The sequence below is a fragment of the Dama dama genome, chromosome 21 (genome assembly GCF_033118175.1).
Source record: "Dama dama isolate Ldn47 chromosome 21, ASM3311817v1, whole genome shotgun sequence".
In the NCBI taxonomy this organism is placed as follows: Eukaryota; Metazoa; Chordata; class Mammalia; order Artiodactyla; family Cervidae; genus Dama; species Dama dama.
Genome location: NC_083701.1, coordinates 54,787,061 through 54,803,119, shown reverse-complemented (window position 1 = coordinate 54,803,119; position 16,059 = coordinate 54,787,061). Strand labels below are relative to the sequence as shown.

General features: G+C 37.1%; 1 protein-coding gene across 1 annotated transcript in view; it reads right to left on the bottom strand.

Moving 5' to 3' along the window:
- Positions 1 to 15,629: 15,629 nt before the first annotated feature.
- The window catches only part of EIF3E (eukaryotic translation initiation factor 3 subunit E), a 48,829-nt gene continuing 48,399 nt past the window's right edge, over positions 15,630 to 16,059 (bottom strand). Inside the window, exon 13 of the mRNA XM_061123601.1 lies at positions 15,630 to 15,808. Within this exon, the coding sequence (XP_060979584.1) occupies positions 15,770 to 15,808 (39 nt within the window). The 3' untranslated portion in view covers positions 15,630 to 15,769. The remainder of the gene's footprint in view (positions 15,809 to 16,059) is intronic.

Here is a 16,059-nt window from a genome sequence, read left to right as displayed (position 1 = left end):
AAAAACTTATTGACAAGCCATCAAAAAGATGAAAAGTCAATGATAAAGGTTTCAGTTTTATATTTTAGTACTATCTATTAGGAAAAAAAAATGTTTTCCTTTTAAAAGTTAATTTCCAGGAAATATTCTTCATTGTAATTCAAGTATTCAGAAAATACTAGGTTAAGGATGCATTTTATTAAATTATATAATTACTTCTGCAAGAAGAGGGGCAGTATAGGCTAGTGTTTAGGAGCATAGGATCTGGAATCAGAGCATCTGGGTTCCAATCCTTCTATAGGATTTGTAGCCGTATGACCTTGAGCATGACTGTTTATTTCATTCTCTGTAAAATGGATGGCAATCATACTAAACATCTCATGGACTGCTGTGAACTAAACAGGATAATGTATGTAAAGCACTTAAGTCACAGTGCATGGCACATGGTAGTCTTTTCAAGTAAAACTTTATATATGTTCTCAGTCATTTAAAAATCACCAGAAGAAGTCTATATGAAGACAGCAATTATATGGAGCATATACACAAAGATAGAAAGCGTAAGTTATTAACAGTGGTTTTCGCAATATTTCATTGTCCTCAGTGCATGACTTTATTTAAACACTGAATTTTAGAAATTTGAATCAGTGGATACAGAACTTTATTGTGAAAAATATTAATAGGGCACATGGATCAATTAACAAAGTTCAGTATTCCCAGAGAGAAATGATGAGGGTTTGATTCTTAAGAGAGAACAGTTTCACAACAATGGAAACTACCACTTTATTGAGTAGTTAACCCTGTGCCAACTACTCAGAGTGGAGGAGGAGGAAGGGCAGGGAGAGGAGAAGGGAGGATGAAGAGAGCAGGTAGGGGAGGGAGGGAGGGGAAGGGCAAAAAGGAAAGCTGTTGCGTGCTGGCTAACATGGACTGAGTGCAGGCACTGTGCAGAGATTGCGTCATTTAACCTCATAACCCTATGAAACAGGTATTGGAAAAAGTCTTCAGAGAAGTTAAGAAACTTATCCAGGACCAAGTTGTAACAATTTTTAATTGGCCAAAAAGAAATGAAACCTAGTTCTTGGTCACTAAGTTATTATTAGGGGGAAAAGCTGTTTAGGTAAGGATGAAGGTCTGGAATCTAAATGACAAGAGTAGAGATAAGTGTGAATTTGAGTGTAGTGGGTGGAGAATAAATATAATTCTTTGCTTTCTGCATTTCTGAAGGCATTATCCAAGACACTCTAAGTATATATATACACACATATATATGTATAAAGACCTTTAGATTACACTAAATCAATTTTGCATTACAAAGGAATTGACTGGTAAAGGTCAAGAGCAACACTTAAAAGACTAGCTAACATTCTCAATCGTTTCTTTTACTTAATTCTAATTTCTGGGAATGTAAAATGAAACATGGAAGATAAAAAAAACACTTTTTCTTTCCAGTCAAGGTGATTTTTAAATTTGGTAATTTTAGAAAGGTCCATGTTTGCCTCAATGTGATAAAATAAAGCTTACCAATGGGAATTAGCTTTAACCATTGTTTTCTTAAATTCATACACCAAAGGAAACCTTTCAGGACCCAGAAGCCTGTTTTAGTCATGGCATGTTCACTTTCAGAGAGATGCAGAATCTGGAGGGTGATATTGCCAAGCCAGTGCTTTCTTCTTCTCGATACACACCTGATTAAAGGCTACAGGATCAAAGAGCAAACCACTTACAGCAAAGTGCTGCAGACCCAAAAGCTCATCTGTGAATGGAATCACTTAAAACTATTTTAAAGGGTCATCACAAAGAGGGTGCTTATTTTTAGAAATGCAGTTTCTTTTGATACAAAGAAAAATGTTGGCCATTTCCCTTATGTTTATAACAACATTCCAATTTAATCTTCAGTTTAAAAATTCTTTAATTATTGCACAACTGTGTTTTGTTGATTGCACAACACCCATGTCTCTGTTCTACAAGTGTGTGTGTGTGTGTGTGTGTGTGTGTGTGTAGATTCCTTTACTTTATGGTAATAATATATGTTAAAGCTAAGATCTACAATTTTTATTCCACTAAAAATTCTTTAATTATTGCACAACTGTGTTTTGTTGATTGCACAACACCCATGTCTCTGTTCTACAAGTGTGTGTGTGTGTGTGTGTGTAGATTCCTTTACTTTATGGTAATAATATATGTTAAAGCTAAGATCTACAATTTTTATTCCACTGAGGAAAGCTTTAAACATGAAGGATAGGGGGGAAAACTCTGATAGAAGTAATTCTGTTATAGAAACCATTATATTTTTACTAATTTCATTATTACTTACCCAAATATTTTTCTGGTAACAGCAGTGAAGCTGGAAAGGAGCATGGTATTGTACGTATTTGTTCCAAAAGTTTATCCTTAATTCCACATTGGTGTTCTCCACCACTTAATGTCACTGACTTTATGTCATGTACATATATTGAAGGACTTCAAGTAAAAGTAACCTATACATGTTGGAATTATTCTTAGGGTATTGATTAGAATGTTGTACAGAAAAAGTCTTCCAATATAAATTTCCTTTCTTGGTTATCATGATTATCACTGAAAAATCTGGAAGAACACATACCAAAACACAACTGCATGTTTTTTGGTCCAGTCATACATAAGAACCTAGCATAATTATTCTTGAATTAAAACCAAAAGCAAGTTCATAAGAGTTATGCTCTTTTAAATACTGAAGCTCCATCTAGTATTCAGAAATTCAGTGAGTTGTATTTACTTCATTTTTGTTTATAGTGAAATTAAAAGTTGAAAGACAAAAAAAATGTAAATGTAAATAAGTTATATGAGAGATACACTGCATAAAACTTTATACCTTTATGTCTTTGGCATTTTTGAGCAAATATGTTGTTCTAATGTAGTAAAACTTTAACGTTTTTTCATTCATTGTTTCATATAATTTAAGAGTGAACTTTTAAAAATAAGCAAACAAACAAAAAACAAAAGAAGTTTGTCTATTCCAGAAGACAGAACCCAAAAAACATTGGGTAAATTAGAACACACACACACACACACACACACACACACTAGTTCTGCTTCTCTACAATTTAGTCATTATAGTAGAATATAAGTTTCAAACACACAAAACCTCGAGTCTCCTGGTACATCTTAGGTTACCATCTCTTATTCCACTGGCATTCCTATGTCAGAGCAGAGTGTTCTTAGGATAATTTAGCTGAAAAAAAACAGGAAAAAAGCTACAGTTCTTCCTTGTTGTCTTTTCAAACACCCAGAGATGCCAAAGGGAATACTCTCATTTTTTCTTTAGATGCTCCAAAAGGAAGAAAATCATTTCACCATTTTTTAAACTTTGATGAATGATGAACTTAAATTTCATTCTGTTACACAGTAAAAGAATGTAGCATCTCACAAAAGAAATTCTGTCAGTATGGGACTTACAATAAACTATATAGTCAACTGTTCTTCCCAGAGTTCCTTAAGTCACTACTGGTTAGATAAGAAATGGCTGCCAGGTGATCAAATGGTAAACCTGAAAACTAATGGCCAAGTTACAATACAAGGCTGTTTTGAGACTCACTTGAAATTATGTAAATCATTACAAGTGAGTGTTAACTAAAAGTGGAAAATGAATCAAATATGAGGCATTATTACTGGCTGTCAGTGAAACCTCATTTGAGTCCTACAGATCTTCAGAGAACAAGGCCCAAGTCCTAAGACAAGGGAGTTATGTCTAGACAACCAGGAATGATCTCTAATTATGTCATCTATTCAATGCACGAGACAGGGTGCTCAGGGCTGTTGCACTGGGATGACCCTGAGGGATGGGATGGGGAGGGAAGCGGGAAGGAGGTTCAGGATGGGGAACACATGTAAACCCATGGCTGATTCATGTCAATGTATGGCAAAAACCACTACAATATTGTAAAGTAATTAGCCTCCAATTAAAATAAATAAATAAATTAAAAAAATAAAAATAAAAAAAATTATGGGCTTCCCATGTGGCACTAGTGGTAAAGAAGCCATCTGCCAATACAGGAGATGTAAGAGACGTAGGTTTGATCCCTGGGTTGGGAAGATCCCCAGGAGGAGGGCATGGCAACCCACTCTAGTATTCTTGCCTGGAGAATCCCATGGACAGAGGAGCCTGGCGGACTAGTCCATAGGACTGCAAAAAGTCAGACTCGACTGAAGTGACGTAGCACAGCACATCAAAACATCTATTGAAACATACAGATCACTTACAATTCTGGATGGCTATTCACACATTCTGCCCAGTATTTTGTAGGCCTGATTATACCAACTCACCAGCAGGAATTTTAATTTTTAAGTAAGAATGATAACAAGTTTCAATACTCGTCACAGCTTTTAAAGTTTTGTCCCTATTAACGTAGTGTTTACACTTAACGGCAGCATATATGGTACCAATGTACTGACCTTTTGATACACAAAGATAAAGCTGCTGACTTGCTGCTAGGAGATTCATGATTTGCTTTGTTTTTAAGATCTACGTGAACCCTTTGCTGGTCTTCTTGCATCCAATGGCACATGCTTAGGAAACACTGGCAAAGGTTCAAGGTGCAAGTCTCTGGCTAGGAGTAGAGAAACACTGATTGACTTCTGCATAGATGACCAACAGCTCCATTCTAATTAGCAAACTGAACAGACATAACTAATCAGTGCATGCTTTCTATGCAGACTATTTGTCTTTAAAATAAAGACATACTCCCTAAGTTGAGGAAACCAGAGGGAACCACCTGAATAAACAAATAGGTAGTGGAGGAAATAACTACTAAATATCTACTACTATGTCTACTGTTTAGGGAGTACAAAGATGAACCAATTATGGTTACCAGGCTTAAAAGGGAACGCAGAGGTTAAGAAAAACAACGTATCTACAAATAAATACAATCGAATACTGTTTTACTCCCTCAGAAGAACACCACATTTCAAGCCCTGATCAAGTAAGACTGTCTTTCTGCAATCCATTTGTTTTTTTCCATGCTATTCTGCACATAAGTCATCCTCTGGTCCTCAAACAGCTGCTATCTAACACTGATGCACATGGAAACTTAGAAGTATACTTTTAAGTCATCAGACTTATGCATACACAGACATATACTTCATTTATTTACCTGCAATTGTTCCTAAGCACCCATGCTGTTTCCCAGTTCAAAATGTCAACTTCTCCACTGTCCTCACAATACTTAAAAACAAAATTTTTAAAATCAATCTGGCATTGTTCTCCCAGTATCAATTAGGCTAAATGGAAGTCAGCATGAGAGTCACAGTTTTAGAACCAAAATAGGAGATGCTTAATGTTATTTCTTGCAGATTCTAATAGTCAAACAGTTTATTAAATACAGGAGATGAAAAATTAACAAAACTTAACAGTGTTTGTGCTACCTCTCCAGTAAGTTAACACTTTTCCAGAGGATGGTTTGATCTCCGAGAGAATTAAAATGTGTCGGAGTAAATTATTTGCATGGAAAATACATAAAACAATTTAACAGCAGGCTCCTTCTAAGAGTCTAATTAAAGACTCATTGGAAGTTTTAAACATTTCACTCTAGCCCTGACCTTGTTTACTTCTCTCACTGATGGTCTTTACTGCTCAGTATTTTACCACTGACGTCTAAGGCTGAGGCAAATCTGATTTAGGGCTTCCACTGCTCCTGTATTAGCAGTGGTACTAAAACCAAGAGTTTACTTTCCAAGTGACCTCTTCAAGAAGCATGAGGATCTTTGAGGATAACTGTATCTCTTCCTTTGTCCACACATCCAACTGGAAAACAAAATATCAGTTAGATATGGGGATCAACAGTAGGCTAACAAACAGAATTCCAAGTTCAGAATATTGTCATTTTGGAAGTCAATAGTTTTATATGTTGTTTAGCTGTGAAGTACAAAGGAAGGAAAATATCTGAGATCATTAGAATATCTGCTTCTATTTTTGCTTCTACCAAGAAAGAGCCAAGACCAAGAGAAAGTTTTGAAACTTCTCATAAATTGCAGTATCCTGTAGATTTTAACAAGTTTTCCAGTGACCTTAACCATTAAAAAAATAAAACAAAAAAGGATACTATAACACTTCATCAGTCTATTTTCAAATACAACAGTACCTAACAAACCGTATTACATTTGTGTCTGTGTATCAGACATCAATTGTAAACTCATGGAGAGAAGTGGTGGGGAACTCTTTTGCAAGCTTTTGAAAAGGTACATTTATCAAACTCTCTCCCTCCAAGTCCACAATTTTTCCTCTGTACCAATCTGAACAACATTTATTCATTCATTCAATAGTTTGCGTGTGTTAAGTTGCTTCAGTCATGTCTGACTCTTTGCGACCCTATGGACTGTGGCCCACCAGGCTCCTCTGCCCAAGGGATTCTCAAGGCAAGAACACTGGAGTGGGCTACCATGCCCTCCTCCACGGGCTCTTCCCAACTCAAGAGACTGAACTCACCTCTTTAACGTCTCCTGCACTGGCAGGCGGGTTCTTTACCACTAGCACCACCTACAAAGTCTATTCAATAGTTAATTAAGGGCCTAATACAAGCCAGGCATTAGGAATTTGGCAATGAACAAGACAAATATTATCCATAAACAAATGAAACTGATAGTCTAGGGCAAATATTAACCAATTAATTATAAAATTATTAATGTAAGTGGGGTTCAGTTCAGTTGCTCAGTCATGTCTGACTCTGTGACTCCATGGACTACACATGCCAGGCTTCCCTATTACCAATTCCAGAGCTTGCTCAAACTCATGTCCATTGAGTTGGTGATGCCAACCAACCATCTTGCCCTCTGTCATCCCCTTCTCCTCCTGCCTTCAATCTTTCCCAGCTTCAGTTCTTTTCTAGTGAGTCAGTTCTTCACATTGGGTGGCCAAAGTATTAAAGTTTCCAATTCAGCATCAGTCCTTCCAATGAATATTCATGATTGATTTCCTTTAGGATTGACTGGTTTGATCTTGCAGTTCAAGGGACTCTCAAGAATCTTCTCTAGCACCATAGTTCAAAATCATCAATTCTTTGGCATTCAGCTTTATGATCAAACACTCATATCCATGCATGACTACTGGGAAAACCACAGCTTTGACTAGACAGACCTTTGTGGGCAAAGTAATGACTTCACTTTTTAATATGCTGTCCATGTTGGTCATAACGTTTTTTCCAAGGAGTAAACGTCTTTTAACTTCACGGCTGCAGTCACCATCTGCAGCGATTTTGGAGCCCAAGCCCAAGAAAATAAAGTCTGTCACTGTTTCCATTGTTTCCCCATCTATTTGCCATGAAGTGATAGGACCAGATGTCATGATCTTAATTTTCTGAGAGTTTTAATACCGCTTTTTCACTTTCCTCTTTCACTTTCATCAAGAGGCTCTTTTGTTCCCCTTTGTTTTCTGCCACAAGGGTGGTGTCAGCTGCATATCTGAGGTTATTCATATTTCTCTCTGCAATCTTCATTCCAGCTTGTGCTTCATCCAGCCCAGCATTTCACATGATGTCCTCTGCATATAAGTTAAATAAACAGGGTGACAATATACTGCCTTGACGTACTCCTTTTCCAATTTGGAACCAGTCTGTCATTCCATGTCTGGTTCTAACTGTTGTTTCTTGACCTGCACACAGATTTCTCAGGAGGCAAGTAAGGTGGTCTGGTATTCCCATCTCTAAGAATTTTCCACAGTTTGTTGTAATCCACAGAGTCAAAGGCTTTCGTGTAGTCAACGAAGCAGATGTTTTTCTGGAATTCTCTTGTTTTTTCTATGATTCAACGAATGTTGGCAATTTGACCTCTGGTTCTTCTGCCTTTTCTAAATCTAGCTTGAACATCTGGAAGTTCTCGGTTCATGTATGGTTGAAGCCCAACTTGGGAGAATTTTGAGAATAAGTAATACAAATGAGATAAAACTGTAATAGAAGAATCTAGCTTAGTCTATGGGTAAAAGAAATTTTCCTTTAGTAAGGAAATGTCAAGTTTTCTTTGCTGAGTTGAGTTCTGGAGAAAAAATAAACTAAAAGAACATGTGTGCTTCTAGAAAGTGGGAGACAGGAGAAAAAATTTATTCCCAGGTAGAGGGAAGAGCATTAGAAACATTAAAGCACAGAGAGGACTCTTGCTCTTTAAAGAAGTATTTTTCAAATGTGAATTGATACCAATTAGATTATGAATACCAACAGAACAGAAAAAGAGATCACCATATATAGAAAGGGTGGGTACTATTTTATAAACTTTTGCATCAAATATGTTTTCATAGTATTGGGTTATAATGTAATGTTTCTCTTATTCTTCAGTAGCCAAAATGGCTGCAAGTTACTGCTCTAAAGGGCAGAGAAGGTCAGTGCGGCTTGAGGCTGGTACACAAGGAGGATGCAGCAAGCAGATATTAGATAATGACAGTCAGGGATTCAGCCTTTAGGCTAACGATGCGGAACCACTGAAGAATTTTAACCAGGGAAGAAAAACAATCAGATTTAAATTCAAAAAAACTACTCCCATATGGAAAACAACTGGGAATGGTGGGAGGGGAAATGTCAAGAATACTTACAGAGAGTAATTCAGAAGCTACTGTACTCATCAAACAATGGATGCCAGCATGGGTTAAGAGTAGTGGCAGAGAAGTAGATTCAAAACACAAAATACAAAATAAATGAAAATCATTGAAATAAAAAATTGAATGGATGTTTAATGGCAAATCAGAAACAGCTGAAGAGATCATTAATGAATCAGAAGACAAATCTGAAGAAATTACCCAAAATCTAATGCAGCACAGATGATAGAGGTAAAAAATATGAAAGGTAGGGAGGTTTATCAGGTGTGAGAACTCAAAACCTGAGGAACTGAAAAAAGAGAAATATCCAAAGAGGTACTTCTCTGGGACTAATGCAAGACAAAATCCATTTTCAGAATCAGGAGGCCCAATAAATACTATAAGTAAAATTCACTTATCCAGTGTTGTAAAACTGAAGAACACCAACGGAAAGGAAATGCTAAACGCAATATGAGGAAAAAAAGTCTAATCACAAAAAAGAATGAACAAGGAAATGGATATTATTGCACAAAATAATGTCTTAATTTATGAAGTTACAATGAAAAGGACAGACTATGGACACAAATAACAAGTGGAGAGAAAGATGACTGCAGTAGCAGCTTTCTTCATATTGTTGGCAGGGAGCAAAGACACTAATCTAAGACACTAAAGGTCAAAACTACATGTTAAGGACTTCCCAGTGGTCCAGTGGTTAAGAATACACCTGCAAATGCAGGGGACATGGGTTCTACCCCTGGTCTGGAAGATTCCACATGCCCTGAGGCTGCTAAGCCTGTGCATCACAACTACTGAGCCCACATTCTAGAGCCTGAGCTGCGACTACTAAAGCCGGCATGCCCCAGAGCCCATGCCCGCCAAGAGAAGCCTCTACTCATCGCAACTAAAACAAGCCTGTATGCAGTGACACCTAAGACCCCACATGGTTATTAAAATTTCTAGGGTGACTGCTATAAAAATAGAATGCTTAGTCACCCAACTAACAGAAGATGAAAGAAAAAATGGAACCATAAGAAGGCAAGAAATGGAGGTGAAAAAAGCCAAAGTGGAACATATAGAAAGTGTTATAGTAAGATGGTAGAAATAAACTCATGTATTATAATCATAAGAGGAAATGGATTTAACATTTCAGTTAACAGACACATGACTGTCAGCCTAGTTTCATAAATTCCAGGTAAGAAGCTGGAAACACCCCCTGTTCATAAAGAGTTGAATGAATTAGTTATCGTATAATCAGACCAGAGAATACTACAAAGCAGTAAAAAAGAAAGGACTATAGATGAATTTATCAAATTAACATGGGTAAGTTTCAGTGTTGACAATGAAAGCCATAGAATACAAAGCAATTTCAATTAAATATACATCAAAAATATGAAGAAAAAAACAGGTATTTTTGTAAGGATATACATAATAAAGAAATAACACAAAGTCATGTTAATGGCTACTTCTTAGGGGCAAAGAGGAGAATACAATTAGTGAGGGGCTCACAAGCTCTTCAAAGTTAATAGAACCACTCAATTTCTTAAGCCAAGTAGTAGGTAGGAGATATTAGTTAATGGGTATAGGTCTTATTTTTCTTTAAACTGGACATGCTAAATACAGTCTTTTGTATATTTCATGTTTTAAAAAACATACACATATTAATGAATATGAAGAAACTTTTAAAAGACACACAAGCAACTAATTAAGTTTCTTTGACGTGTTCCCAGTGCCTGTAAAAGCTGCTGACATAAAGAAGTGCCTATTATTGAATGGAAAAAAAATAGAGCACAAAAATGTTAATTAGTACATCATTTGTGGTCAACAACATCTTACTAGGACAGTTTACTGTTATCAAAACCTAATGTTAACTCCAGAACCAAGTAATTTGTTTTTATACACACTTCAAATATACATTTCATCAATAAATACATTTTGGTAATGTGCAAATATGACCATTAGTTATATACAGTTTTTTTCTGATTGATACTGGTAATCCATAGTGACATCATCTTTCAAATTCAAAGGGCAGTAGTATTAGAAAAGTCAAGTAGTAAAATATGAATATTAACTTTAGGCAAAGGCAAACTGGAAGTGGTCAAACAGGAGATGACGAGAGTGAACATCGATATTCTAGAAGTCAGCGAACTAAGATGAACTGGAATGGGTGAATTTAACTCAGATGACCATTATATCTACTACTGTGGGCAGGAATCCCTTAGAAGAAATGGAGTAGCCATCACAGTCAACAAAAGAGTCCGAAATGCAGTACTTGGATGCAATCTCAAAAACGACAGAATAATCTCTGTTCGTTTCAAAGGCAAGCCATTCAATATCACGGTAATCCAACTCTATGCCCTGACCAGTAAACGCTCTGAAGAAGCTGAACAGTTCTATGAAGACCTACAAGACCTTCTGGAACTAACAGCCAAAAAAGATGTCCTTTTCATTATAGGGGACTGGAATGCAAAAGTAGGAAGTCAAGAAACACCTGGAGTAACAGGCAAATTTGGCCCTGTAGTACAGAATGAAGCAGGGCAAAGGCTAATAGAGTGCCGCTAAGAGAATGCACTGGTCATAGCAAACACCCTTTTCCAACAACACAAGAGAGGACTGTACACAGGGACATCACCAGATGGTCGACACCAAAATCAGATTGATTATATTCTCTGCAGACAAAGATGGAGAAGCTCTATACAGTCAGCAAAAACAAGACCAGGAGCTGACTGTGGCTCAGATCATGAACTCCTTATTGCCAAATTCAGACTGAAATTGAAAAAAGTGGAGAAAACTACTAGACCACTCAGGTATGACCTAAATCAAACCCCTTATGACTACACAGTGGAAGTGAGAAATAGATTTAAGGGACTAGATCTCATAGACAGAGTGCCTGATGATATATGGACGGAGGTTCGTGACATTGTACAGGAGACAGGAATCAAGACAATCCCCAAGAAAAAGAAATGCAAAAAGGCAAAATGGCTGTCTGAGGAAGCCTTACAAATAGCTGTGAAAAGAAGGGAAGTGAAAAGCAAAGGAGAAAAGGAAAGATATACCCATTTGAATTCAGAGTTCCAAAGAATTGCAAGGAGAGATAAGAAAGCCTTCCTCAGCAATGAATGCAAAGAAACAGAGGAAAACAATAGAATGGGAAAGACGAGATCTCTTCAAGAAAATTAGAGATACCAAGGGAACATTTCATGCAAAGATGGGCACAATAAAGGACAGAAATGGTAGGGACCTAACAGAAACAGAAGATATTAAGAAGAGGTGGCAAGAATACACAGAAGAACTGTACAAAAAAGATCTTCATGACCCAGATAATCACGATGGTGTGATCACTCACCTAGAGCCAGACATCCTGGAATGTGAAGTCAAGTGGGCCTTAGGAAGCATCACTATGAACAAAGCTAGTGGAGGTGACAGAATTCCAGTTGAGCTATTTCAAATCCTAAAGATGATGCTGTGAAAGTGCTGCACTCAATATGCCAGCAAATTTGGAAAACTCAGCGGTGGCCACAAGACTGGAAAAGGTGTTTTCATTCCAATCCCAAAGAAAGGCAATGCCAAAGAATGCTGAAACTACCACACAATTGCACTCATCTCGCACGCTAGTAAAGTGATGCTTAAAATTCTCTAAGCCAGGCTTCAGCAATACATGAACAGTGAACTTCCAGATGTTCAAGCTGGGTTTAGAAAAGGCAGAAGAACCAGAGATCAAATTGCCAACATCTGCTGAATCATCGAAAAAGTGAGAGTTCCAGAAAAACATCTACTTCTGCTTTATTGACTATGCCAAAACCTTTGGCTGTGTGGATCACAATCAACTGTGGAAAATTCTGAAAGAGATGGGAATACCAGACCACCTGACCGACCTCTTGAGAAACCTGTAAGCAGGTCAGGAAGCAACAGTCAGAACTGGACATGGAACAACAGACTGGTTCCAAATAGGAAAAGGAGTTTTCAAGGTTGTAATATTGTCACCATGCTTATTTAACTTATATGCAGAGTACATCATGAGACATGCTGGGCTGTAAGAAGCACAAGCTAGAATCAAGATTGCTGGGAGAAATATCAATAACCTCAGATATGCAGATGACACCACCCTTATGGCAGAAAGTGAAGAACTGAAGAGCCTCTTGAAAGTCAAGGAGGAGAGTGAAAAAGTTGGCTTAAAGCTCAATATTCAGAAAACTAAGATCACGGTATCCGGTCCCATTACTTCCTGGCAATAGATGGGTGAACAGTGGAAACAGCAGCTGACTTTATTTTTCTGGGCTCCAAAATCACTGCAGATGGTGACTGCAGCCATGAAATTAAAAAACACTTACTCCTTGGAAGGAAAGTTATGACCAACCTAAACAGCATATTATAAAGCAGAGACATTGCTTTGCCAACAAAGGTCTGTCTAGTCAAGGCTATGATTTTTCCAGTGATCATGTATGGATGTGAGAGTTGGACTATAAAGAAAGCTGAGTGCCGAAAAATTGATGCTTTTGAACTGTGGTGTTGGTGAAGACTCTTGAGAGTCCCTTAGACTGCAAGGAGATGCAACCAGTCCATCCTAAAGGAGATCAGTCCTGGGTGTTCACTGGAGGGACTGATATTGAAGCTGAAACTCCAATACTTTGGCCACCTGAAGTGAAGAGCTGACTCATTTGAAAAGACCCTGATGCTGGGAAAGATTGAGGGCAGGAGGAGAAGGGGACGACAGCAAATGAGATGGTTGGATGGCATCACCGACTCAATGGACATGGGGTTTGGGTGGACTCCGGGAGTTGGTGATGGACAGGAGTCCTGGTGTGCTGCAGTTCATGGGGTTGCAAAGAGTCGGACACGACTCAGTGACTGAACTGAATTGAACTGAACTTTATACAGTGTACAATCTTGAAAGAACATTTAAATAGAAAAAAAATCAGAGATAGTCATTAAAGTTTTATATGTTCCAGTAGGTCCTTTTGTGAACCAAACAGTATCAAATGATTATATTGGTTAAAAAATACACCCTCTGCTCTCATTTGAAGATAATGAGATGGTTTTGTGAATCAAGATCCTCATTTACAACCTACTAAACATATATCCTCTAACTCTATGTAAACTTAGTCTGAAAGGATTTATAAAGCAATAATGACGTAAGGAGAGATAGTGTGATATAACTGAAAAAATCTATTTTCAACTTCATGCTTTAACGTTTACTAGGTATGACCTTGAGTAAACCATCTGTGTATGTTTCCTCATCAACAATATATAAATGGTAACACCAAATTTTCAGTGCTTCCAGGCACAAGTGAGGCTGTCAAATGTTGGATTTGTTTTTCTTTCCTTAAGGTTATTTAGATATATAGGTGTTAAAAATGCCTGACACATTCTCTTTCCTCCCTACAGGTTTTACTGGTCTACTATGACAAATGAAGTAACTGTCAGACTTGCTTTTAATTGCTAGTGATATAATCACCTAGAAATCTTTGCTATTAACACCTTGGTTGAACAATTGACTTAAAAAGTGAGTATTAATGACGTCTTTCAGAACATTTTGCCCTCGGGTCACTGGTGAAGATGAAAACATAGGCATCTTAACACCCTTCCCATTTCAATACAGCCTGAGCAATACATGCAATTTTATATAACTATTGCTCCATTTATTACAGACCAGTACTTCTGACCCAAGGAATTAGCTCCTACACAAGGCAATGAGGGTCTGCTTCTATCTAGCTACTGACATGCCACCTTTTGTTACTTTCTCTATGAACCTTGATCATTTTGTACTATAAGTGGTCCTCTAAACTTGGCATTCTCACAACACTGGTTATAGATGAGTCAAAAATTAGCATTTAACTTACCCTCTTTGGGAATCCTCCCCTCTAGTTTCAGCACCTTTGCATTATAGTTTAGAAGAACTAATACCATAAACCAGAGATGTGAAATCACAACACAAGCACCAGATCTGACCTGTGTTCTCCAAACTTAACTGTATGTTAATGGCGGCCTGATCAGGTGTCAAATAAAAGAAAAATATGCATGTATCTTTATCTTTGTACCATTTGTTGAGAGCAGTTAACAGATATTTCTGTTATGTGACTGGGTTTTAGTTCAACAAAGTAGAAAATCAAACCATTTCTAGGTAAGGGAAACTGTATATACTTCTTGAATACTTTACATTTAACTCTGTGTGCATGTGTACACAGACACATGCACATTATAGTCAATAAGGTATTTATAAAATTCAGCTTACACTCTTATTTAAGTTTCTGTAGTAGCCTAGTAAGTGACTAAGGAGCCACTTTAACTAAGACATTAAGAAGTAGTAGCCTTATTTGTTAATAGCCCCAACTGGAGACAATCAAACTATTCTAAAAGAGGTATAGGTCAAACAATGTGGTACATTAATATCATGGAATACAACTTAGAAATAAAAAGAAACAAACTACAGACATACATGATAACTTGGACAGATCTCAAGGGGATTATGAGTAGAAAAAGCTAACCTCAAATAAAGTCATATACTGTTGCTATAACATTCTCATAATGACAAGATTATAGCTTCACTGTGGCTCAGATGGTAAAGAATCTGCCTTTAATGTGGGAGACCTGGGTTCCAACCCTGGGTCAGGAAAATCCCCTGGAGAAGGGGATGGCTATCCATTCCAGTATTCTTTCCTGGAGAATTCCATGGACAGAGGAGCCTGGCAGGCTACAGTCCATGGGGTCACAAAGAGTCGGACACTACTGAGCAACTAACACTTTCATATAACAAAATTATAGATAAAGAATACAGATTAGTGGTTGTCAGGGGTTAGAGCTGGTTGGAATAGGCATGACTCCAAAGGGGTAGCATGATACCTTCCTGATGATGATGATGAAAGCTCTGTATCTTGACTGTAGAGATGGTAACACAAAAAGTGATAAAATGGCACAGAGTTATTCATACCACTGTACCAATGTCAATACCCTAGTTTTGATATTGGATTATAGTAACATACAAGGGAAAAATTGGGAAAAACTATATTTAGGTTGCATGACTTCTCGCCGCTATTTTTGCAACTTATTGGAAAACTATTGATATAATTATTACAAAATGAAAGGTTAAAAAAAAAACAATCACACACTTATATACACAAAGAAATAAAATGAAATGGTCAATTTTATTCAAATTCTCCAAAATTTATACTAAATACGCTGTTTCTAAAAGGTTTCACCTTTATATAATGGTTTTATTATTTCACCTTTCCTTTAAAGGTTTTTCAATTTTCCTGTACAAGTTCTTCAATAGAAGCCAGAGTCCTGAGCTGCCCAGTTAGGAGCCTAAAATACACAAAGAGAAATCAACAGGGTGAAAAGAAATAATTTCTGAAAAGCCAACTTCGAAAAAAAGTGACACTAGCATTTTTTTAGCCGTACTTCTGCCAATCTATTCTCTACGACTTTAACAACTTCTGCAATTACTAAATGTGAGGTGTTTCAGGACAACGCAACAAAATACCATCTGATATAGTTTCTGACCAATTATAAGGTATAACAATGACAATATCACCAATATTATAATCCAAATCAAT